General features: G+C 41.8%; 1 protein-coding gene across 1 annotated transcript in view; it reads right to left on the bottom strand.

The window, feature by feature from the left end:
• Positions 1–27,591, bottom strand: part of KIF6 (kinesin family member 6) — a gene marked incomplete at its 3' end in the record, with an annotated part of 392,136 nt that overhangs the window by 253,056 nt on the left and 111,489 nt on the right. The window contains 1 exon segment of the mRNA XM_080665124.1: positions 8,664–8,870. Within this exon segment, the coding sequence (XP_080521250.1) occupies positions 8,664–8,870 (207 nt within the window).

The following is a 27,591-nucleotide window of genomic DNA, read 5'->3' as shown; positions in this document are numbered from 1 at the left end:
CGTACGTCAGACAACTGAGCAGCAACTGCGATGAAAATCCACAGGAAATGGGAAGCAATGCAGGGAGACACCCAGGACTCGAGATCAGGAGAAATACCTTAACAGCATTCAGTGCAGTAATGGTGAAGATGGAATGAAGCAAATGTAGCAAAAACATACCACGAGGAACTCTGCAATTTCTGGACACATGATAGAGCTTGTACAGAACTGGCCACACTAGTGTTCTGCTTGCAACTGGGAAATTCATATAAAGATTCAGGAAGAAATCATGCCAGTTTTGAGAAATCCTACCAAACTTAGTCTGTCTCTCATCTTCAAGTTAAAAGAGGCAGAGCAGTATCCTTTTGATCCCTTTTATATTTGAAGTAGCCTTAACCAGAAAAGTAAAAATTTTAAATTCACAAAATTGCATTTTTAAGACTTTGAAATGATAATTTTAACTAATATAATTGGCTTTAAACTAATAAACTTAAATCTGTAGGCAAATCAAAATTAAACGTTAGTTTAACAGCAAAAACTACATATTGATTTATTAGAAGCTGCTTCTCTTCATTGGTGATTTATTTATTTATTTATCTATTTATTTATTTATTTACTTAATCCTCACTCAAGGGCATGGAGAGGGAGAGAGAGAGAGAGAGAGAGAGAGAGAGAGAGAGAGAGAGAGAGATCATTGTGAGAGAGAAACATCGATTGGTTGCTTCCATACATGCCCTGACCAGGGATTGAACCTGCACCCTGGATATGAGCCCTTGCCAGGAGTTGAACCAGCAACCTTTCAGTGCACGGGAGGACGCTAAACCAACTGAGCCACTCCAGCAGGGCTGCTGATTTATTTTTAATTATAAAATTTCCAGCAGGCCTGTGCTTAAAGCCCTTGATATTTGAAATAGTTATAAACTTGATGAGGAAATTACATTTGCCTCTAGAATTACAAAGATCTCAGCTTTATAACATGCATCTATTCATGAAGGTGAAATATTTATTTGGAGATCAAAATGTAAACTTTAATATGGTACTAAAATCTCATTGAAGTGTATACATGTTTCTGAGTAATTAAAAAAAATAAAATTTACAGATTCATAGGCAACAAAACAAACAATAAAGAACAGGCGTAGAGGTTAGATTCTGGTACCATACTGTCCAGGTCCAAACTCCAGCCTCACAGGGTCATGCCTCAGTCTCCTCATCTATAGTACCGGGAAAAAACAGTGCCTACCTCAGAGGTAGCTGGGAAGATTAAAAGAGTGAAATGTACAAATTTGAGTAGTACCTAGCCTGTAAGTGCAGTCTACATGTTTGCTATCATTTTAAGTGATGGGGTCATTTATGTTGATTCAAGTAAGGCTTGTTCATCTTAGTCCTGAATGTCTTATAGGTACTTAAATGGAAGGTATTAGATGGGTGGATGGTAGATGAATGAAAGGCTGCTATGGGTTGTCCCCAAAGGAGCCACTAGGGGCTCAGGGTTTTCCTGGGAAGATGAATTCAGTGCTAGGATGTCCACTGCAAAGCATCAGGAACAAGTGACCCACAGATGTGACTTCAGGGGCACCACAACGCCCTGGCTCTTGAAAATACTGCAAACATCTGCCATTGTCCTGGTTTTCCCTCTCCCAGTGTGCAATCCCCACCATCAGAACTTCCTCTACTCCTTTCTTTTACAAAACAATATTAGAGCACTATTTTTGAAGGCTTTTATGAGCAAAAACATAGAACTTACACACTGGTCTGCTTGAAATTCATGACCACTGACTTCACTGCAAACCAGAAATCCTGTGATATTTCTCTCTCTCAAAAAAAAAATAACTTTTCCACTCGCAGGAAGGAGGCTGTCACACCGTATTCTTTTGTTTTAAACCTCTACCAACCTCTTCTCCCGCCTTCAATCTGGGCTGACAGCCACACACCCTTCTTACTAGAGGTCAGCAGCCTGACCAGGACCATCTCGTGACCTGCCACTAAATCCACATTCTACCCTCCTCCAGTTACTGCCCTGCTCCTGTGTAAGGCCAGCACTCCACCCTCTCCTTCTCTTCTCACCTGTTTCACTTCAACAATTAACCCCTCTTTCCTCTAATCAATTTCTCTTCCTCACCTGCATCATTGACATCCTGCATGCCCAGGATAGGTACTAAGCCAAGGTGGCTCTTTGCAAGGTCAGCACCAACCCCCACTGAACCAAAAGCATCAATTGCCATCTTATTAGACCTCTGAATCTATAAAGTACCTCCTTTAGGAAGCATTATTCACTTAGTAATCAGGACACCACACTTCCCTGTTTTTCATCTTTCTTAAAAACTAGTCAATGAATGCTTCCTTTTCGCCTTCCCAAGTTATAAATTTTGGGGTGGTCCAGGGCTCCATCCTTGATCCTCTTCTCTTTCTTACCTACACTCTCTCCCTATGTAAACTCATCCAATCTCCTGGCCCTAAGAACTTCTATATCCTGATGTCTCCCCAGCTGACATCATCGGCCTTACCTCTTCCCTGAGCTTGCCCCTATGGCAACTCTACTAGAACATCTTGGATGTCTATTCTTTACATTCTCTCCCCTCTACCGCTAAACCTGATTCTTTCCTAGACTTTACCCATTATTATTAATGGCACCACCATCCACTTACTGGCTCAGTCCAAAATCTCAGGCATCATTTCTTATTTCCCCTCACCTCCAACATCTGATCACGAGCAATTTTCTATTTGGTTTAACTATAAAACATAGCTAGAATTGGTCCACTTTTCCCCACAGCTCTCCCATCACTCCAGCCCAAGCCTCCAATTTCCTTCCAGGGACAATGGCACATGTCTTTGAATCAGTCTCCTGGATTCTCCTTTTGCCCTCACATGGTCTACTCTCCACGGAGCAGCCAGAGGGGTCTTTCAGAAATGTAAGTTACATCAAATCACTGCCTTGCTTACAACTTTCATGATACACTTAGTATCATGCCCCAACTCCTGTGTGGTCTGGTGCCTGTCTACCTATCTGACCTCATCTCCCGTCGTACGTTTATTGCTCCCACCGTCCTTGCCATGCCGAGCGGACCACCTCACAGCCTTTGAACTGAAATATATTCTTGCCCCAGATTTTCTTCTTTTTTAAATATATTTTTATTGATTTCAGAGAGGAAGGGAGAGGAAGAGAGAGAGAGAGAGAGAAACATCAATGATGAGAGAATCATTGATTGGCTGCCTCCTGCATGCCCCCTACTGGGGATTGAGTCTGCAACTTGGGCATGTGCCCTTGACTACAATAGAATCCTGGACCCTTCAGTCTGCAGGCCAACGGGTCTATCCACTGAGCCAAACCAGCTAGGGCACCCCAAATTTTCATACAGCTTCCTGCTTCTCATCATTCAAATCTTTACTCAAACTTTATTTATTCACAGGGCTTCCCCCGAATCCCTATTAAAAGCAACATCCCTATCTCTAAGTTGTCACTCCATTCCATTTTTCTTCAGGCACTTATCACGGGCAGAAATTTCATGAACTTGTTAGTTATCTGCCTTCCTCCTAGGCTTTCTCTCCACAGGCCAGGGACTTTGTTTCTCCTGTTCATTGCTCTATCCCCACTGCCTGGAACAGTGCCCAGTGCCCAGTACGTGTGGCAGAAACTAAATCGTCTCACTCAGCTCTCATGACAACCCCTATTCTAGTTTTAGTTCCTGTAAAACTACATTTCCTAGTCTCTCTTGCAACTCACGTTTTGCCTGAGATGGAGCTCCATGGAGCAGACCTCCCTGTGTGGGATCTGGAGGTGAGTAAGGAGGGTGGTGGCCCTGAGGACGATCAGATTTACAGGACAGTGTGGTAACAAAGGCATCTGTCTTTTCTGTAGCAGCCACAGAGAAGCTTCTGGAATCTAGGACTTTATGTCTCAGTGGCAAGTGGGGATATTGCAGTGTTTGCAGAGCACAGTGGTGTGGTCAGACGTGTGCTCACCATGTGTTCAACATGTGCTCACCACATTTTTGTTAAATTAATCTGAACAGATAAATGAGTAGATTAATTAGTTCACTGGGAAGGCAGTGTGAGGGTCATTCACATGGAATGGGATTTTTGAGAACTAATTTCAATGTAATTGGAAAGGAAGTGGGCCAGACTCAAGTCTGAGTGGCCAGGTGGCTGCCCAGGGCGCTGAGCAGAGCCAAGGGGACAATGAAGTATCTGAAAGCGGCAAGGCAGGTCTGACAGATGTGCAGAGAGGGTGGCACTAGTGTTTATGAATCACCAGTTAAATATCTAACAATGTTCTGAATATGTTGAAGTTTTCATAAAATAAACGTCACTATTTTTTCCCTGCTCTAAGAAATAATATTGATATCTCCTCTATTCAACAGCTTTATTGACAACTTAGACAACATAAAGGAGAACATATTAAACTTCCTGTCGACACTAAGTGGTGTTAGTTAACTTGTCTTTTGTTGCAGTAACAGAAAACATAATTCGAGTTGGCTTTAATCATAAGGGAAATTGATTGGCTCAGTGCTACCACCAAAGACTTAGTTATGCCCGTATCCCTGCTCTATCTTTCACATGGTAGAAGTCTGCCTCTCCTCCTGGCATAGGATGGCTACCAAATGCCAGTTACTAACTTCCTTATTCATAACTGAGGTGGGAAAGGGCCTTTCTTTTCCAATCAGCTACTCTAGGGACCAACTTGGGTCATGGGCTCATCCACAAAACAGTCACTGCAGCCTGGGGTCATGAGCTCATCCACAAACCAATCACTGCAGCCTGGGGTCATGGGCTCATTCACAAACCAATCACTGCAGCCTGGGGTCATGAGCTCATCCACAAACCAATCACTGCAGCCTGGGGTCATGGGCTCATCCACAAACCAATCACTGCAGCCTGGAGAAAGACAGGTTCCAACCAGTCAGGGTTCACTCCTGGAGCTGGGATGGGCTCCTAGCTGCTACCCCTGGAATGAGTGGTATACATGGAGGCAATCCCAATGTCCTCCCCAGAAAGGGTTCTAAAATTGTTAAAGGAAATAATTAAAATTCAAAATGGGATTATAAATTAGAAAATACAGTCTATAAAAATTGGGAAATAAAGCCAGTTCCTGAGAAAAGAAAGAACCCAGAATTTTGAGTCAGAATCCAGCTTCCCCACTTGTGTGATCTTAGGCAAATCTCTTAAATGTATTGGCCTCAGTTTCTTCACCTGTAAAATTCCCACCTGTGACAGTGGGATGAGAATGCCTGCCTGGCTCTCAGAAATGCTTTGGAGATCAATAGGATCATTTTTGGGTTAGTTCTTGGTAAACAGGAGGCACTGAGTTTGGAGGTGTCTTCAGACTATGTCCTTTACGATCCCCTAGAGACTTGTCTTAGCCACAGAGACCCAGTCGCAGGCCATTTCTTCAGAAGAGACTCTGAGCAGGTATCACCTCAGTGATGAAGCGCTTAGGAGCCCCCAATCAGCCCCAACCCAGCTCTGCAGAGTGGCCGGGCCTGGAAGGGGCAGAGCTGGGTCTGCTATGGGCTCTGCAGTGGGCAGGAACCCAAGGGGAAGGAAGTGGTCATACACCGGGGTTGTTTTTTTTTTTAACATTCACTTCCATGTTGGATTTCATGTATAAATACATTAACATGTTCCTGAAGATATTCTTTAAGTGACAAGAGTGAAACTCACATTGTCCGTAATCATACCTCCAAGTACCTAGAAGCCATGCCTAACATTAATAATGCGGTTAACTATTGAGTGAATGAAAGAGGTTCACTTGTCAGAGCTCAGCAGTGCATGGCCATCACCTCTGGAAACTGGAGAGATCTGCATGGTCACAGGGCACTGGCACCCTCGGGCTTTTCTTCCGAGCACAAAGCGCTCCTTGGCAGACAGGTGGAAACGGACACCCCGGAAGCCCACCCGTGAGGCCCGCTGGCGGGAGGGACCCGACTCGGGTTTCTGTGCTCACGGTGGTTTCTTGCTGCATGTTGGGTGGGTGGGACCGTCACACCAGGAGCGCATGGAAGGCTCACGGTTAGAACAAGTCTGCTCGGCCCCTTTATCCTCCACGGAGTTCCTGGCTGAGATTACCCTGTTGTTGTGGTTTAAGATGTTTTGGAGGAGACTTTTGGAAAAAGTACTGCATATACCATGAGAACTCCAAAACCAACAGCACCCTGGCACATGGTGTTATTTACCCAAGCGCCCAGCCAGGTGCACGGGCCGAGGACGCCTGGGCCGGAGCAGGTGGGAGGGTCCCGGTTCCGGCCAAGGGCAGTTAACAGTCCCACACAGTTTCTACAGCCACTGTGAGCTAATTAATGTAACAAAGGTTGCCAGAATGTCCAAGGCCAAATCCATCTCCCTCTGATACAGTGACTGAGACCCAGAGGATGTAATTCATTCCTGACACATGGATTTCTGTTACAGCTTTTATCTTACTGCAGGGTGAGAAGTCACTTAAATGATTTGCTCTTCCCCTGGAGAGCATGACAGCACAGCCTAGTCCTTAATCATACATTTATCCCCATTGCCTAAAGTAACTCATAGCACCCAGTGGACAGGCAATCACAAGTTGTTGAATGTATAAATGAATGAATGAAGTTAATTAAGCTAATTTGTGTTACACTTCCAGTCTCATTAGACACAAAGAAAATTTGATTATAAAAGTCTTTGACTTGTTATTTCATTAACAGTATCTGCCTGCTGTTTTTATTATTCTCATTCGGTGTACTCTGTGGTTCTCTCTTATCTCTTTCTGTGTGAAATTCCAAAATTTCTCTATTACCCACCTCCTTTCTTTCTGGCAGCTACTTCCTTACTTAACCCCACACGTCCACCTCCACATACTATATTTCCATGTGTACGCTCTTTCCTTTCACGCTAAACTCCCCTCTCCATTAGCTGATATCAGTGCAAATAGTTAACAATTGGAATGATGCAGTGGGTGAATGAAACAGATGAATTACATTCAGAACCAATGGTGAATGCCATGTGAGTGTCGCTGTGACCCTGGTGCAGCCATTGCCCTGGCCGGGAGACTCCCGATCCCCTCTGCCTGCCAGCCTCTACCCAGTTCTGGCCTGGCTCGCTCCTGCTCATTCTGCAGGTGTCTGCCTAATGTCAGTGCTGAGAGAGCCCCATGGCCGCTCCCTCTGCTGTCTATGTGTACGGCGGCCAGCTCTCTCACTCCTCGGACTCTCCCTGCACAGCTCTCACCTGGACGACAGGCGCATCCTTCCCCACTGCATGTCTCCCTGCACTGGCCACGACCCTCGGGGCAAGGACTATGTCTGTTTTGCTCACCACTGTGCTCCGGGGCAGGCTCAGACCTCAGCACAGTGCGTCCCTCATAAGTACTTGTTAAATCAGTGCAGTCGTTATACAGAAAATCAAATGCCACATGGCCACCAATGCGTCCCCCATGGGGCTGATGCTCTGAGGATTTTGAAGAGATGATATGTGGGGAGAGAAAGAGCTTTAATGAGAACTAGCAGCTTGCAAAGATTGTGTAAAACAAAGAAAGAAAGGATTAGGGGCAACACATTTCTCTTGAGTGATTACAACTGGTGGAAATTCTGATTCAACTGATGAACATTATTTTCTATGAACAGATGGACATAGAGGGAATGACAGGCAGTGCTACCATCTGAAACAAAGGGGTGCATTTCTTCGCAGAAAGCACGTTGCATACAGTTCGTTATGGTTTCCTCTCAATGTTTCGTCAGTGTCTTACTAAGTAAGAAGCTTTGTTAAGGAGAAGGAGTAATACCTGAGCATGAAAGAGCTCAGGAACGCTGACTCTCGTAGAGACAGGAGAATGATCTGGTGCCACACGGCCTTGTGCTCTGGGCTGCCTCACTGGGATTCATTTGGTCAGAGTCTGACTATGTGCACCTTGTTCAGACAGAGCTCCTTAGGTTTTCTCTCAATCGCTTTTTCAGCCAACTTGACCATTACAAAGCATGTGACACCAAAACAACATCAGTCTCAAAAGGTTCATTCACTAATTTCAAAAGGTGTTTTCCCCCTTAAATATTTTAGCCTCCATCACTCATTAACAAGTCCTTCTGCCTTGCCAATATACTCTATTTCTCCACTCCAGTTTTTTATTATGTTTCTCTCCTTTTAGAATTTGGAAGTAGTAGCCATCTTTAACATTCATGTCACAGCCCTTATACTCAGCACTGAAAGGAATTTGAGAAATCTCATTCAATTCACTCATTTTAGAGATGAGAATTTTTTTTCTGGAAGATTTATAAAGCTAAATTCAGATAAGCTTTCTCTGCCCTCAAAATCAAATCCTGACATTCAAAATAGCCCTGGCCGCTGTGGCTCAGGGTTGGCTGTTGTCCAGTGCACTGAAAGGTAGCCAGTTTGATTCCTGGTCAGGGCACATACCCAGGCTGCAGGTTCAATCCCCAGTTGGGGTGCGTACTGGAGGCAACCAATCGATGTTTCTCTTTCACATTGATGTTTCTCTCTCTTTCTGTTTCTCTTTCTCTTTCCCTTCCTCTCTCTCTAAAATCAATAAACATATCCTCAGGTGAGGATTAAAGAATTATTAAGAGGTAATGCTTATGTTATGTATATTTCACCACAATAAAAGAAGAAAAGAAGCAAAACAAAACAAAATGTCAGGAGAATGCCAGATGCAAAATACACGGTCAACAAATGGTAGATACAGTTACGGCCCCATCTGCCCATCTCACCTGTTCTAAGTAATGCAGAGACAGGTTGATGTACTTGGCCTCTGTCAGGAGCTGGCCCCCTACTCCAGTCTTTGCGACTCTCTCGGAACCAGCCAGGTCCACCAGGTGAAGTTTGGCATGTCGGACAGTTGCAGATCCCGGTTCTTTGCTTGACAAGTGAATAGTGAAAATGCAGTGGGAACGAGTGGAAGCTTGGTTCATAGGAGTCTACAAAAAAGGAAGTTCAAAACAAAAACAATGTGAACAATGAGAAATGTTGAAGAATATCAACATATGTAAATTTCTATTTCCAATAAGTCATTTCCCATGAAGCCAGCGCTGTCAAATGGAACAACAACAACCAAACCCTTATAGCTGAGACCCTTACATGAATTATTTTAACTGTTTCACATATTGAATGCCTGGTAGCAGATGTATATGAGTTAATTCAGAAAAGGAGAAAAGAGCTTGAATGCGGTAAAGCTTGTGTCCTCTTATTAATATGACAATTTTATTTCATTACATGACAACAATTCATACCTTAACCTTGGCTAGCCGTATCGAAATGCTCAATCTGGCTATCATGGTGAGAATGGATGTGCTGAGAGAATTCATTACACAGTTGTAAACATAACCTGTAGACAAGGATGCCCAGCATCACTGCTACCACCTAACACAGAACTGGAGGTCCCAGCCAATGGAATAAACAAGAAAAAAATATACAAGCATAGCGATAGGAAAATACAAGATCAAGTGTCATTATATACAGGAAACATGGTGACCTACATAGAACATGTAAGATCATCTACAAACAAACTGTTAAGACCTACAATGTTTCCCTTTCTGCAAGATCAAAATGCAAAGTCAATGAAGTTTTAATGACCCAGCAACAATTAATCAGGAAGTATCATAATGGTGCAAAGACGATGAGATAATAAGGGATTAATCCTACAAAATGTGTAATTTGTAGGGAAAAAGACAGAATTATATTAAAGGCACAAAAAGAAAACCTGAATTAATGGTGCGCTAGATATTAAAATACAGTTTCATGGGTGAAAAATCAAAATTAATCTATATGTTAATGTATCTATATTAACCTACATATTCAATGTGGTTGAAATAAAAATGCCACAGGTTTTGTTTCTGGAACAGAACAAACAAATTGATTCTAAAAATCAGATGGAAGAGCAAATATTGAAAAATAACAAAAACAATTATATGAAAGAAAAACCAGGAAAGGGGACTTGTCCTGCTATATATTAAGGGCATCATGATGCCACCATAGTTAAAACAGAGGGTCCTGGAACAGGACCAGGTGACAGGGTCAGGGAACATGCTGTGCTCACTCAGGAGCTCTGTAGGACAGAGGTATGGTCACCCCAGAGTGAGGAAGGATGGCTAGTCAATAATGGTGCTGGGATAAATGACCATCCATCTGGAAAAACATAAATTTAGATAGCCTCACACTATACACATGAATAAATTCCAGGATGTATTAAAGACTTAAGTATAAAATACTACAACTTTAACATTAATATAAGAAAATATGGTAGCATATTGCAATCAACTCAAGGTTGTATTGGATATTTTATAAGACATAAAATACAAAAACAAATTGATTTAAAATATTTGACCTAATGACCCAAAATTAAAGAACTTCTGTGTGATAAAATCTACCACAAAGTTTAAAGATTGAGAGAAGGTATTTGCAAGACATATAGCTGACAAAAGATTAATATTTGAAATAAAGAGCTCCCACAAATCAATAAGAAAAAGATGAACAACTCAGAAAAAAATGAGCAAATATTATGAACAGACAACCCATAAAGAGTTCATCAGTATTTTAAAAAAATGTTTAAACTCATAAGTAGGTAGAGCAAAATAATTAGAGCTATAACAATAAACTACTTCATTCCTATCCATTGTACTGGCAAAAAAAAATGTTAAGTAAAGTTTAACAAAAGTGTTTGTAAGAATATAAAGAAATGGGAACTTTTATATGCTGCTGGTGGGAATATAAATTAAGAACCTTTCTTGAGAGCAATTTGACAATATGTGCTAGAGTTGCAAATGCCTATAATCCACAACCCAGCAATAGATCACCAGGTATATTTCCTAGAGAGAAATTGGGAAAGGCACACCAGGAGAGGCGGGGGGGTGGGGGGGGTGGGAGGGGGAAGAGAGGGTGGAGAGAGAAAGAGAAGAAGGGAGGAAGAGAGAGAGAGAGAGAGAGAGAGAGAGAGAGAGGCAGACTGAAACACTGTTTGAGTAAGAAATTGGTTGGTTGTCTGGTTGGCCGTTCAACCAATCTAAGTGTAATATGCTAATGATATGCTAAGGCAGCTCAACCGCTCACTATGACGTGCACTGACCACCAGGGGGTAGACAGTTGACTGCTTGATCAGTTGCTCTGATGTGCACTGACCACCAGGGGGCAGATGCTCCAACCAGTAGGTTAGCTTGGACTATATCTGTGTTTTCCGATGGTCTTAGGCGACCCTGCTAGCGGTTCTCAACCTGTGGGTCGTGACCCACAGGTTGAGAACCGCTGCTGCAGAGCCTACAACCATTGGAAAACACAGATATTTACATTACGATTCATAACAGTAGCAAAATTACAGTTATGAAGTAGCAATGAAAATAATTTTATGGTTGGGGGTCACCACAACATGAGGAACTGTATTAAAGGGTTGCGGCATTAGAAAGGTTGAGAACCACTGCCCTAAAGGGTCCTGGACTATGAGAGGGCGCAGGCCAGGCTGCAGGTCCCCACACCAGTGCATGATTTTCATGCACCGGGCCTCTAGTGTAAAAATAAAAATTATCTAAAAATATTCCAAATGAGTGTTCATATGAGTTTTCAGAGCCCCACTTTTGCAGAATGGAATTTAAACGAAGACTCCATATGGATTCACATGTGTGCAGAAGGTTAACATGCTTGGATGATATTTCAACCAGAAATTGCCTATAAATATAAATTCTTGATATACTCTATCATTGACTTATGCCAATGAGCAAAATACACAGATGTCAAAATACTGGCATAGTTTTGGTGATGATGATGTAGCTAGTGAGGTAAATAGGCTGAAAATTTGACCCATTACTTGTTGCCACAATAACTATACCCGGCCTAGCCAGTGTGTGATTTTGCTAAAGTGGATCAGCAAATAACTGTGCATGTAAAACCGCAAACTCAAATTTAGAACCTAAGTTGAGGTGTTCTGGAAGTGACTGTAAGTTATTTGCAGAACTTAAACATGGGTTTCATTCCACTGTTACATTCACACAACAATAAATCCTACAGTATGACAATCGATATAAAAGAAAACCAGAGTGACTTCAGCCGTCTTCAGCTCCTCAACTGGGATACTGAAGTCACAGGAAAATGTAGGCCCTTAGTGAATAGGGGAAGAGTGTACCCATTTCAAAGGAATGTGAGATTTATATCAATTACGATGCATTTCTGGAGTCTGTAATTAAAATGCCGTAATATGCTGTAGGAGTCCATGCCTACAATTTTGTAACGTCTCATAAATATTTTCTGCATGAAGTAGTAGTTGGTGTCCTCTTAGCTAAAATTTTCTTAAACCTCAGAAAACATTCTTTATGTGTAGCCGTTTAAGTGTGATTGAATGTGCGGGTGTCTGCCCTGTGTTTATTTAAGGACGTCTTTATGTCTCATCGGCGTTTGTCCTTTTCAAGATAAAATTGTATTAAAACATTTCTGAAACTGCCTAAGAACAGATGGCACCATTTAGGCAGATTCATTCAAATTTAAGCACACATTTTAAACAAATGTGCTCTTGGCACTGGAGACTGAGCCTTTGGAAAAATCCTAGTGATGATTAATCATCCCCGTGCAGAGAGCTTTCACATTTCATATCAGTCTATGCACACAGCTCTGGGTAGGCAGTACAGAGACTAGAAGGAAAAGAAGACATGGACCTTGCCCTCAAGGCATCTGTAATCTAGCTCAGGAGCTAAAGACAAACTGTGTACAGTGAGAGTCCATGTGAGAAGAAGGCAAATGTGCAGTGAAGAAGGCCATCTGCGCTTGGCCGGAGCGTCTGATGCTGCGGGTCACACCTAAGAATGCTGCCCGCCCTCATGCTGGAAGCTCTCCACCCGCTGCCCCTGCTTTCTAGAGTCACACATGCCCCGGTACTCTTCGGTCCCTTTCTCTTTATTGGACCCTTTTCTCTCCAATCCCTAAAATAGACAGGCCCCAAGCTATGGTCATCATATGTTTCCTCCTTGGGGAACTCTTCCTTCTACTGTTCGAATTCTCACCAGATAGGCACTGTAGTGTAGTTAAAACTCACACCAAAAATCTTAGAATTGCCAGGAACATTGGGGTACAGATATCTCTTCTTGTTTTCCTCAGACAGATCCCCAGAAGAGGAATTGCTGGATTATAGGGCAGTTCTGTGTAATTGTTTGAGGAATCTCCATACTATTTTCCATGTGGCTGTACCAGTTTACAGTCCAGCAGAGCACAAGGCTCCCCTTTTCTCCGCATCCTCACCGACACTGGTTCTTTGTTGTACTGTGGATAGCAGCCATTCTGACAAGTGTGTGGTGGTATCTCATTGTGGTTTGTATTTTCATTGTTTACAATAGTCAAGATATGGAAGCAACCTAAGTGTTTATTGATAGATGATTGGATAAAGAACACACACACACACACACACACACACACACACACACACACACACTGGAATACTACTCAGCCATAACAAATGAAATCTTGTCATTTGGGACAACATGGACAAACCTGGAGACTATTATGCTAACTGAAATAAGTCAGACAGAGAAAGACAAATACTGTATGATTTCACTTCTATGTGGATTCTAAAAAACAAACCAAATTAATAAAATAAAACAGAAACACAGGCACAGGGAACAAACTGATGATTGCCAGGGGGAGGGGGGCTGGCCACAAAAGGGGAAGGGGAGTAAGAAGTACAAACAAGCCACAGGGAGGTAACAAGCCACAGGGAGGTAATGTGCAGCCTAGGGAATATGTCAATAATATCACAATAACTCTGCATGGTGACGGTTGGTTACTAGACTTAGGGCGATCACTTCATCAGGTATATAAATGTTGAATCGCTATGCTGTACACCCAAAACTAATATAATACTGCATGTCAACTATAATTTAAATTTTTTAAAAAGGGGGAAAAACTTAGAATTTGATATTCATTTTAAGTCTGGTTCCATCACTTACTAGTGTTGAAATCTTATGAAAATTTACACAAAGTAACTTCAGTTTTCATATTTTTGTATCGCCATAATAAGACTTGCTTTGCTGCAAAAAATAGCAATTGAGTTACTGATTGTTGAAGTGGTCCATGAACTGAAGAGGCCATATAAATGCCCATCACTGTTGATATTCCCTCTATTCAGTGCCTCCATATCCTTATTTCCAACCACAATTTCTCTCTACACTAGATTAGAATGTCTAAGAGCCCAACTCATGGTTGTCGCTGAAATGCCTTGCTAACATCTTGAACCTAATATTTTCCCAAAGCAGCCTCATTGCTTTCCCTCAGTCCCTGTCCCACAAATGGATATCCAACCTGTCCCATTCCTGTCTGCTCTCCCCATCTCTAAATATCCTTTACCCCTCACCTGGGTTACTACATTCTCTTCCTCGTCTCCCATCTTTACTTTTGTCTCCCTCAATTGTTCTCCACCTTGCAGACAGAGTACCACTTTAAAAAGACATATTTAATTATGTCAATCCTACTTCTATCCCTGAATGGAACTGGCATGCTCCCGAGAGTAAATATCTCTAGTTTATTCAACTCTCTTATGCAACTGTTTAGCAAAGTCTTTTTTAAATGTAGCACTTTCACACTCTGAATTGAGTAGATTCTTTCAAAATTCTCCTAACCACAGAAGACACTGGAATCTGGGCAATCTAAACTGAATGTTGCCAGCAAATAGCACATGAAGGGTTACACCACATTTGTTCCAGCTCTTTACCCAGGCTATGGAATTTCTATGGAAAACACACACATTTATGTGATGACCACATTTGATTAGTTTTTGCCCCAATATTACAATCTGTTGACATAATTCCAGATCTTGATCCTTTTTTCCCCCAATTCTGTGCTATCTACGACTGAAAATACCTGTATCTCCTCAACCAAATGATGTGCAAAACACCAAGTAGGGCAGAACAACATTCCCTTAAGGCACCACCGCTCCCTCTGCTAGGTGCCAGTTACGGGTATTTTCAAATTTTAATCCCAATACCTTTATGTGCCTTCAATTCCTCTCTACATCCCAGAGGGTATTTTGGGAGACTTTATGAAATAAAATGAATTCCCTTGATCTGTGAATTCTTATAACCCTATCAGAAAAGCCAATGAAATTAGTTTAAGGTGAATCAATGCTGACTCTTCCCTAATTACTTATTGGCTATCATTTAATAATCTTTTTTCAGGTCCTTTTCTTAGGGTTTGATATTAAAAAAAATTAACTTGTCCTTTTCCAAATAGGTTTACTTTTTTGGAAAGTTGAGAATAGATGACTTTTATTGACAGGGCAAACGACTAAAAACCTAGGTTCGCTGGGCCCCCTACAGATTCATCATGTCTGCAGTCTGTGGTCTATGAAGGTCAGTTTTTTCCCTTTCTCATCTCCAGGACAGCCGCGTCCCACTTCTCACTGAAGGCCTGTCGGAAGGCTCCCTCCTCTTGGAAGGCTCTCCACTTTCTTCCTCTTCCCTCCTGGGCTCTGAACTCCTCCAGGGCAGGCACTGTGTCTTATTCATCATTGTACCCCTAGCCCAGTGGTCGGCAAAACGTGGCTCACGAGCCACATGCGGCTCTTTGGCCCCTTGAGTGTGGCTCTTCCACAAAATACCATGGCCTGGGAGAGTCTATTTTGAAGAAGTGGCGTTAGAAGAAGTTTAAGTTTAAAAAATTTGGCTCTCAAAAGAAATTTCAATCGTTGTACTGTTGATATTTGGCTCTGTTGACTAATGAGTTTGCCGACCACTGCCCCAGCCTAACATAACATAAAGTGCTCGAAAATATTTATTAAATTGTTGACTCTTGCTCATTTCAAGTTTTCTGGATGCTAAGGCATGTTTCATAATTTCTAAAAATCTCCAAATAATTAGGAGACTACATCTGCAGACTGTTTGAGTGCATGGAATATAATTCATTTGAGTCTAAAAATTAGAATTTCTTGAAACAGCAAATTGACTCAAATCTCTCTGCCTATCTTGGGCTTCAATTATGCTTTGTGCCTGGTTCCAGAGCACTTAACCATTACTCCCTGTATCTTCAACTACCCTTTCCCTGGCATAGAATGTCCTCTTTCTGGTAAAATATTGCCTAGTATTGCTTACTGGAAAAGTATGCCCCTTTCCTCCTCCCAAAATAATCCTACTCAAAATTTATTTATCTTCATAAATTCCCTTGGACTATTCTCAAATGGTGTTAGGCATTGTATTCATAAAGGCCATTAGACATATGTGCATAGAGTAGGAGATCATTAATATTCAAAATAGAAAAATGCAAAGAATGGATTGTTCCAAATGGATTTTTGAATGTCCATCATTTTTTTTTAAAACATGACATTGTAATGGACAATATGCTCCAGTTGGTCATGGGGTGCGATGGTGTGATCCATTGGGCTACCAGTGAGTGCTTGGCAGCCAGCCAGTTTTGTGCCCTATAAAGAGTGATGCGGATCTAAAAGGTGACTCGACAATGACCCTCTCAGGCACTGGTGGCTTCCAACTGTCCTCACAGAAGGAGCAGCAATATGGTTGTACAGTGGTCCCAGAAGCTGCTTTTGCAGAACACTTTTCATAACACAGCATTAAACTGAGGAAACACCGAAAGCCTTTATTGAAGACTAAAGCTCCACTCTCAGAAGCTATTTCATATGGTAAAAAAAAAAAAATCTCACATTTCATTGGACAAAATCACTTCCTACTGAGCAGGAAATACTCCTAGGCTAAGAGAGAAATTCAAAAGAAACAGTATAACAATAAGATTGGGTAAGCCTGATAAACATTTTCAAAAGGCTGTTCATTCCTTTTCCCTTTTGGGTTCTGAAGATGTACAACAACCAGTCCTGATGTTCTACGATTCTTATCAGGAGATAAGTAGGATCCCTGTAAATTAAAATTTTCACTTTTTAAAAAATATTCATGATGTTGTGTGTGTGGCCATCTTCAAGACCGAAAATTTTGATTTTAGGTGCAGGAATTTGACAAATAAAATATGGTTTTTGTGTTTATATAATGTGGTCTTATGTTTTTGTAACACTTTCTCTCTTTTTAATCTCACATATTTTCAATAACTTTGAAAATGATTATAGTTAATACAGCATTCAGTGATCTACAAACTCTCTTTATATCACATGTAAGATATCTCAGGATCCTTTAAATATGTGTTTATTTCTTGTATCTTTACCTTATATTCTATTCTTATGTATCAAAGTCTTTTTTTTAAATCACTCTGCTATTTTGGAGTGAAATATCTCCACAGGAATTCCCACTGATGAAGACTACGTTAGATTAAGAAAATTTCTCTTGGACTGAACAGGAGTACATAATGTATACACTTGAGACTCTTCAAAGAAAACCAGCTAAGACCAACAGCAGCAGCCGGAGTCCAGAACCCAGCTTTCCACCCCAATTCTTCTTTCTAATAACACTCTCTACCTGCATATCCCAGCTAATCTGGTCCTCCCCTCACCTACTCCATCTGCATCAAAGACTGAAAGTACCAATCTCCATGTGTTCTCTAAACTGATACCCTAGCTTTTCAGGTTAAAACACCCCGAACTCAAGATTACTAACCCTGACCTCACTGGATAAATAATTCCCTGTCTAGTTCTTCACACAGTGGATGAGCTCTTTTCATGTTCTCTGACTCAGCCTGGGTCAGCAAGGCATGACCAAACCTGCTGGTTTGGCATGTGACCATCAACACCTGCCTTCATCTTTTTCTGAGATGGCTTCAGAACACTCTGTCTAGCAGCAAAATGCCCCCAATGAGACAGCCCTCTGCTGAAATGAATGATCCTAAACTGCCATTTTCCTTTCTGATTTTTTTCTTTACAAGACACACAGCTGTTAGAAAAGCAATCAAAATCATTTTCCCTGGCTGAAGAATTTCTAGGTCCATCATGTTGTCAAAGTAATTTTGTAAAAGAGAAAAATAGAGTAGGCACACGGATTCTGTTTGAAATGTAAAAGTAAGCTTTGGAACAATCTGGGACATCTGACAAGAATGTTCCAGCAATTATGATTCACCTTTCGAATAAGAATATCCTACTATGTTTTATTATGCTATATCCCTCCTAATGGGTCTGGAAATAGTTTGATGGATTTTTTATTTTTACATCCTCAAAGATTTATTAGCTGACAATGATTTGGGGAGAGCTGAATGTCAGAGTTAGTGATGGCTCTTCTTCTGTTGATGTCAGAATTCAGCAGATTGCTTCCCTGTGGGCCATTTCTCCAAGATTTGGAAAATCAAAGTCAAAGACATTTATATAGAAAAATCTAAGTATGCTAAAGTTGGCACATATGGCAAATTGCAAAGAATTTTAGCTGTATCTCTAATCAGAGTTATATTCAATTATCATCTCTGTTTGTCATCCTGGAACTGATGTCATCATATCATCAGCATAAAGAATTGGTCTCTGAACAATAGAAACTCTATAACCCCAAATAGTCCCCCCTTTTGTACTTGCAAGAACAATCATGGCTAAATTTAATCCTCAGTGGCCATCAGTAACTCATCCATCTAGCATATCTACTTTTTTTTAAAATTGACTAACTTTATTTTTCTTTTCCTTTTAAAATTAAGCCTGGCTTACTAATTTTCAAGTCTGACCATACACATAACTGGAACAATACTATTATGGGGCTAAAAATTCTAATGATCTTCTCAAGCATTTATAGCAGTTCATTAAACTGTCTTTAAGGAAAACCCTTTTTTTTACACATTCTAATTACCTTCAGATTACAGGTACACTGACAATACATTCACTATCCTGTGTATAGACAACAGGGAACATCTGGGATTACACACCAAGAGGAACTCAGTATACATTTAAAACATGTTATTTGTGTGAAAGAAATTGATCCTATCCCATTGATGGCAATAGCTCTCAATGCAATCTTTGGATTTGGACATCAAGATCAGCAGCAGATGATTTTCAAATCTTTATATCTTACATGTGATATAAAGATTTGAGAATATGTCACTCACAGTAGAGATGGAGATGATGAAGGAAGAACTAGAAGCACAGATGTCTAGTATGAGGTATAATATTTCACTTCATGTTATCGACCCATACTATCTCTCCACATTTGGAAGATTCACAGTTCTCTCTGTGGCCACAATGATCCCTTGCTGTTAGAACTGGCAAGATTCCAAGTTGCATACCCCAAACATGATCAAATTACTTGTTGAAGGTTTTGGGTGGCTGATAAGACCTTTGTCTCCTCTCTCCTAGCTTGAAACCAATATAAGGAATAGATACAAAAGTCAGCCTGCCAAAAAATGAAAATATCTATCAGCAAGAATGCTATAAAAATAGCTTCTGTGCTTAAAGCTATAGCCAAAATTGATTTTTTGCCAGTTTCCCCCGTGTATACTCCTGATTTGTAAGATAAGCAAAAGCAATTGATCTGAGTTCTCTGTTCCCTTTCTTCTCCTTTGCTCTACATCACAGAGATGCTGAGTTCTAAAGGTAGCTTTTCCCAAGGCCCCTGTTAGTTGGTAGCTGTCTTCCCACTTGGAAGACAGGGAGAGGGAGAATTACTCTGCCTTTCCCTTCCGCACACCCTCCAATCGCCTGCAGGTGGCTCCTACTAGCTGAGACCTGCCTGACCTAGTGGCTTCCTGTTGTGGGAACCTCTGAGTTGCACCAGCATCCCGTTTGTCTTCTCAGATTGTTCCATCACCCATGAGACAAAACTATCTGCGTTGATTTTTCTCATTTCAAATACAGTGACTTATCTTCCTCTTAGCATAATACTATCCAGGTCCATCCAAATGTGGAATCTAATAAACAAAATAAACTGATGAACAAAAATAGATCCAGAGACACAGAAGCATGGAACAGTCTGACGAACTTCAGAGGGAAGGTAGGGGAGGGTGGGTGGGAAGAGATCAACCAATTAACTTGTACGCATATATGCATAAAATGTAGACACAGACAATAGGGTGATGAAGACCTGGGGTGGGGGGTGAGGGTGGGCTAGAAAGGGTCAATGGGGAGGGGAAAATGAAACATATGTAATAGTTTCAACAATAAAGATAAAAAAAATAATAACCACAGTGACTTGTCTTCCTGGTTGGAACCTTACTAATACATTTAATTAAATATACTATATTTAACATAATGCTCTCAATATTATACAAGACCAATAGAAGTATAAAGTTTTTGCATTTCTTTCAAAGTCACAGGCAAGACACTGACCATTTTGCCACACAAGATCCTTGCATATATTTTACCTACAATTTAGTACCTGTAAGCTTGCTCTGAACAATGAAAACTATGTAATTCAAAATGCCTAAATTTTTCCCTTGTTTCTACTTGTCTGCCTCAAAAATCATAGCTAAAATTTGTCCTTAACAGCAATAAGTTAATGCATTCCAGTTGTCTATTATGTCTATCTATCTTCTTTTTTAAATCGAGTTTCCCTTTTAAAAATTTTGTAATTTTTGACACTTTTGTTCAGATTTATACGTTTTAATATTGTTTCAAACCCACTGGAAAAACAGATGATATATGTAGCACTAATGTAAACATTGTTTTCTTAATTAAAAAACCATGCTACATTTGAATCTTATGAGGAATAATGAGTTGTTATAAATCACACACACATTATATTCATCAAGATAGACCAAGTTACATTGTGGTAGCACATTAACAAATAGCACCATAATCTCAGAGGCTTAAAATCACAAAGGTTTCTTTCTTACATTATTTGTCAATATGGTTTAATGGCGGCTGCTCAGTGGTTAGAGCATCAGCAAGGCTGGAAAGGTGCCACCACCTTGGGAGGCACCATCTCAACAAAAGCTTCAGGGATGCCACAAGAGGGGAAAAGACCAAGGAGAACCTCACACTAGCTCGTAAAAGTTTCAATGCAAAAGTTGCAGCTCACATTCACCCACACTTCATTGGCTAAAGCAAGTCACATGAACTCTCTTCAAGGAAGCCTGCGCAAGAAGGCATACGCTAGACATTTTGGTGAGCACTGGTAACTCTGTCACACTTATTATGTTAAACATTCGAACAACACAAAAAGGAGCAAAGATGAAAGTAGAAATCTCCCAATCAAAAATCACAATGTTAATGTTTGAGTAAAAAAAGGCTGCTTTTTCAAAAAATCCTCACCCAAGGATATGTTTTCCATTGACTTTTTTTTTTTTTTGACAGAGTGGAAGAAAGGGAGAGAGAGAGAGAGAGAGAGAGAGAGAGAGAGAGAGAGAGACAGATTGCACAGATTGATTGGTTGCTTCCCAAATGCACCCTTACCAGGGACCGGGGAACAAAAATAGATCAACCAAATTGATCAAATGCAACTGAGGTATGTGCCCTTGACTGAGAATTGAGCCAGTGACCCTTCAGTTCATGAGCCAACATCTAACCACTGAGCAAAACCAGCTAGGGCCTCAAGTTTGCTTTTTATCTTCTTCTCTTGTCTTGTAATCTTTTTATTTTTAACCCTTCTACACTTTTAGCTATTTTTGTAAAACAAAAAAAAAATGTATTTAGGGAACATCTAAGATTATGAAGAACAAACTCTCTGCTTCTGACATAATCAACCTTCAAATATATGTTCCTTAGTCCTCCCCCCACCCATACTCCATTTATATGGATAGGTCTGCAGATGTTTTCTTTCTGATAATTTTATCTTTCAACATGTCATCTTTCCCCTAAAGAGCAGTCTAGGGATGGATGAGGAAATATTTAAATTAAGATACTTTTACTATCTGCTATATCCTTAGCCTTAACAGCATACATTTTCCTCAATTTTTTGCACTAACAGGTCTGGGATGGTAAAACCCCTTAAGTCACAAACTCACTGAACCCCGCTAAAAAAGAACATCTTTCTTGGGAATGCGCCTAGACTACTGACCACGAAAAGGTCTGTCTTTCAGTTTTCCCCTTAGGCTGCACCTTTTACAGTGTAGGATAAATATCTCTGTAGTGCTGCGCCCCCATACTTGCCTATGTTCATAGATCTCAGCACTCTAACCAAAAGATCATCGGATTTGCGTTTGAGAATTGTGACCCTTTCGTAAAGGGGAAACTGTATCCTGCCTGAGGTTGGAGAATATATGTGTTGGCTCTCAGCACCCTCCCTCGCCATAAGTCAAATTTCATAGTATTTGGCAGGTTTCCTCTGGGTTTGAGGTTATGGCTGTTTCCTTGTTTCACTGAAGATGGTTTTTATTCCCCCTCTACATTTCACATTTTGTTGCTCTTGTTGGTGAATTTCAATAACAGGGAGTAAAAATTACTTTCTTCTGCTATGTTTAATCAGAAATGAGAATTTTAATGATCAGAAGAAACTCTAGAGCTCAATTTTTACAGCTAAAAAGATTATGTTTCTGTAATCATGTATAGAGGCTATGTACATTTTAACATCCTAATAATGACTGTACCATACCACTTCACTCATTTTAATAAACGTTTTAGATCTCAAAACTCATGGTTCATGCAATAGCACAAATCAGATTAGATGACAGCAGAATGCAAACTATGTTAAAACACAGAATCACTATTTTAAAATGTATATTTCTCATATGTAAAATATAAAAAAGAGAAGTGCCTGGCATAGAGTATGTGCTCAAAATTTAAGTTTATTTCCTTCTAGTAAGGATATACAGTAGACAAGAAGAAGAGGTTACAATGTGAACACATCTTTGCTAAGGCTTTTAGCTGCCTATTGGGACCTATTAATAAGAGAAGCTATCCTATATAATAAAAGGGTAATATGCAAATTAACCCTAATGGTGGAATGACCAGTCGCTATGACGCTCAATACAGGAGCTGCCCCCTGGTGGTCAGTGCGCTTCCACAGGGGGAGCACTGCTCAGCCAGAAGCCAGCTCATGTCTCGCCAGCGCAGCAGTGGTGGCAGGAGCCTCTACTGCCTCCATGGCAGTTCTAAGGATGTCCGACTAACAGCTTAGGCCCACTCCCTGGGGAGCGGGCCTAAGCTGTTAGTCAGACATCCCCCGAGGGCTCCTGGGCTGCCAGAGGGATGTCTGGCTGCCAGGTTAGGCCCACTTAATCCATCAGTTATCCATCCCCTAAGGGGTCCTGGACTGTGATAGGGTGTAGGCTGGGCTGAGGAACCGCCCTGAATGCACAAATTTTCATGTGCTGGGCCTCTAGTTCATATTATAATAAAAGCAGGACCCAAAATATTTAGCCTGCTGCGTATTTTGCTCTTCCCAGGCTCACAAATCTTGGACTAAAGGTGCTAATTATTTACAATTAACATATCTTTCAAACAAAACTCTGTAAGTATGTGTGAGTTAATGTCCCTCTAAGGGTGGAGTGTAATATGATTCTGTAATACTAATTACAACCTAAATCCTCGATTCCCACACACAGCACACAAGGAGACAGAGGCTTAGTGTTGTTAACAAACACAACCTAATAGCAAACGTACCCTTTTCTCCTTGTATTACTTGGATGTTATCAGACAACAAGGACAGCTGCTCCTGAGAGTGGACTGAACCACTGACTTGGCTCACACGGTCTCCCACTGTCTTTACACACTCGCAAGGTCACCCGGTTCACTCCCGAGTGTGATAACGAGCAGAGTCTGAGGGTCTGCAAAGCACAGCAGCACAACTCAGATACATCTAGTATGTTTTTATTTCAAGCCAAGAATTAGGTAAAAAGACCTCGAATAGCTCCTGGAAAATTATAAATCCCACTAGAGGCCCAGTGCATGAAAATTCATGCCCTGGAGGGGTGATCCCTCAGCTTGGCCTGCCCCCTCTCGCAGTCTGGGAGCCCCAAGGGGCAGGAGGTGACCCGGCGATCAGGGGAAGGCAACGCCCCATCTCACCTCTGCTGCTGCCACTGCCAGCAGTGCAAGCCTCGGCCGGCCCTGGTTACCTGAGCCTTAGGCGGCCCTGGGCAGCTGGGCAGCTGCCATCCAAGGCTTGCCTGCACCTCGGGCCAGCCCTGGGTGGCGGGGGGGCTGAGGGGCCTGGGGGACTCTGGAGGCAGGTGCACGGGACGCACCCGGCCTTGCCGCACGCCTGCCACCCTGGCGGGGCTGAGGGGACTTGGTGATGCCATCTTGTGGCTGTGGGCGACGCCATCTTGTGGCTCTGGGCACCGCCATCTTTAAGGGCATGGGAGTCAATTAGCATATTCCCTCCTTATTGGCTGTGGGCACCATCATCTTTGAGGGCAGGGCAGTCAATTAGCATATTCCCTCCTTATTGGCTGTGGGTTTTGCCATCTTTGCGGCAGTGTGAGGGTCAATTAGCATATTCCCTCTTTATCAGATAGGATAAACATTACTGGCAGGTTATTTGGAAAGTTCAACTTTTCCAAAAGGTCTGGGGTCTCACAATTTGTTGTTTTGTTGTTTTCTTAAATCAAAGTCATCTGTGATGTGCTCTGTACTCATGTACTTTCAATTCTGGGCCTGAGATTCAGGTCTTATTACATGAAATCATCAGGCCTCCCTCTCCCTATCAATTCAATAAAAGAATTAATTAATGACTGACCACCTGGCTGCCAGGTACTGAGACAATAGAGAGGAACCAGTTAACAGTCTTGTCTTTAAATAGTTGCTAGCTGAGAACCACAGGGTCTTTCCAAATGTCATTCAATTCAGTTCTTACTATAATCCTAGAAGGATGTGTGATTATGCTCATTTTACACACTAGAAAGCGTGGCATAGGTGGGTTAAGTGACGTGCCCAAGGACACCCACCTGGGAAGGGTGGAGCCAGGAGCAGAACAAGGTCCCTCGGGAGCTCGGGCTCTTCACCACTACCTGGAAAGGATATGAGGAAGCCACAGAGTTGCCATCAACACGAGCCTGAGCAACTCACTGGCTGGTTCACCTGGGGAAGGAAGCCACCTGGGAAGAAAGCACGACACCTCCAAGGGCCCCTGGACTTTCCCATGTTGGCACAGACCATTCTTTTCGACCAGAGCTCCCCTTCAAGCAGTTTCATAGCAAGCACTGTATATAGATATAGCACATTACTGCTTCTGAATTAATCAAGGTCAAGACCTACACCAGGTCCCTATGGTATAAGAAATTATATCCTAGTTATTTGGACACTGCACTAACTTGCTAGAGCTGCCATAACAAAATACAACAAACTGCGTGACTTAAACAACTGACACTTATTATCTCATAGTTCTGAACACTAGAAGTCCCAAACAGAGTTGTGGGCAGGGCTGCTCCCCTCTGAGGACTGTGAGGGTCCGCTCCAGGACCCTCCTCCTAGATGACCATTTCATGTTCACATGGCATCCACCATAGATGTGTCTGTCTCTAAGTTACCCCATTCAATAAGGACACAAATTATATTGTTCAGCACTCACCCTGATGACCTCATTTTAACTTGATTACCTGTGGAAAGACGTCAGGTTCTGAGGTACCAGGGTTAGGACTTCGGCAGAGGAAGTTGGGGTGGGGAGGGGGAGACACAGTTTAACCCGTAACAGACTCTACTGTGAAGTTTTGGTGGAAAGGACCCCAGACACTATTCTCTTCTCCAAACTGGCTTATATATGAGGCTCATGTTAGCCTCATGATTCACTTTGAGCTATGTTATCACTCCTTAATATGGATATTTAAATGGCACTTTTATCAATGGAGGCTATTTCTAGAGGGAAGATTCAAAATGAACATCAATTTTGTTAACTTAGGACAGTTTTTCTTTCTTTCTTCAAGATTCAGGTAAAACCCCCACGTTCCAGAAAGTTCTGATAAATTCACTCCAAGCTGATGACAACCGACCATCCCTTTCCATGTCCAGGCCACCATGGGAACAATGGGGTGGATGCAGCTGGGCATCACACTTCAATCCAAAGTAACTCAACACTTTCTAGTAAGTGGGATCATTCATCAGTGAGCTGTTGCACTTCTAAGCATGATATCCAAAGCAGAAACCATAAAATGAAAAGACTGCTTTGAACAGTGAAGAACATAAAACTAAACTAAAATTTATAAAATGGGGAAAGTATTTGCTGTGAAGTTTTGGTGGAAAGGACACTAGTCTCTTCTCCAAACTGGCTTGGATACGAGGCTCATGTTAGCCTCATGATTCACTTTGAGCTACATTATCACTCCTTAAAATGGGTATTTAAATGTCACTTTTATCAATGGAGACCATTTCTAGAGGAAGGATTCAAAATATTGACAAAGACAAAAGTTACTCTTAATGTCCATTCACTCAGTAATCACTCACTGAGCCCTGCTGTGCATCAGGCTCCGTTTTAGGAATGAAGGTTGCAAGGTGAACAAGACCGAATCCCAGGCTCACAGAGTCAGCGCATCAACCGGACCTCCTCTAACACTCCAGAGAAAGGCAGGTAGAAGACATGAGCAAGGACAGGAACACAAGTGGTAAGTAAAGATAGAAAAGAATTCGGTAATCAAAACACATAACAATGTATATATATTGGCAGACCAAATTTTCAAATTTAGTGGTGTTGGCAAGGATGCAGACTATAGACCTGCTCACAAACTTTTCAACAGCTTCTTAATGGAAAATCCCAAACTGTCCCCAACTTTTGCCTGAGCACACATACATGCTAAAATGTGCATTCCTGGGCTCTGCTGCAGAGATTCTGAATCCATGGGTTAGAAATAGGGTCCCAGCAACTTGTCTTTTGCCTATGACAGGAAACTCTATTGCAAGTTATCCTCTTACCACGCTTGGGGACAGATGCTTAGAGTATGGGCAGGGTCAAGCAAATGGTCCCAGCTACGGAACTGTGCAGGACTGTCTTGCTCAATTAGATTTGATTAATTGATAGAAATATTTAACTATAACACAAAAAGTATCAGGTGCGTGCCATTGTGATTAACCTAGTTATTAGTAACAGGAAAGCCAAAAATTATAGGCAGGTCATTCGGGCAGCTTTGCCAGAAAGCTGCAGCTTTACACTCCCCAGGGAACCACCTGTCTATCCCCTGCAGGTCGCAGGGGGAAGGGACTGGACAGGGAGGAGGATGGGTGCATGCGCAGTGAGCTGGGGTGATGTGGGGAAGGTACTTGACTGTCAGTCACACCTGGGAACAAGTTATTGGCCAGAATGGGTGTGGCCACCGCAAGGGCCTGAAATTTGGGATATTTAACCCCCTGGACAAAGGAGTTTGCTCTCTTGGCACATTGCACTTGACTCCTGGCTTGTGGGGCTCTCTCACTCCTGCTTCCTGGCATTTGCTGGACTAATGGACTGCAGCTAGCCTGATGCTAACTGGACCCGGCTGCGTCCTGGGACGGAAACTCTGGACACTGGCTTTGCTGTTAGCTCTACTGAAACCCAGCTACACTCCTTCTAGGACTGGAACAGGACTTTGGAAACCCAGGGGTGTAATCCCATGCAAATAAAAACCTCTCATCCTCCTGTGCGAGTCTCAGAAAATTCTCTTCCTGGAGATATTGTAAAGACACCACTGCCAGCACCCAGTGGAGAAAGGACACCCCAACTTCTCCAATAACAAAGTCATACTTGCTACTGGTGGGCTTTGACACTGGGCCACACACAGTTCAGTTTTTAATATATTTATTCTCTTTGGCTCAGCAATTCAACTTAAAATTTTTTTTTACCCTAAGGATATAATCAGGTCGTATTCAAAACATTGGTAGACTTACAAAAATTATTTAAGAGTTCTGAATAAGAAGAGGATGAGGCTAATCTTGATCATTTTTCTTTAAAATGCTGGCTGTGAGAG

This window comes from Plecotus auritus (assembly GCF_963455305.1).
Source record: "Plecotus auritus genome assembly, chromosome: 4".
Classification (NCBI taxonomy): domain Eukaryota; kingdom Metazoa; phylum Chordata; class Mammalia; order Chiroptera; family Vespertilionidae; genus Plecotus; species Plecotus auritus.
Note: the sequence above shows the minus strand (reverse complement) of the source record. Positions and strands in the feature narration are given on the sequence as shown.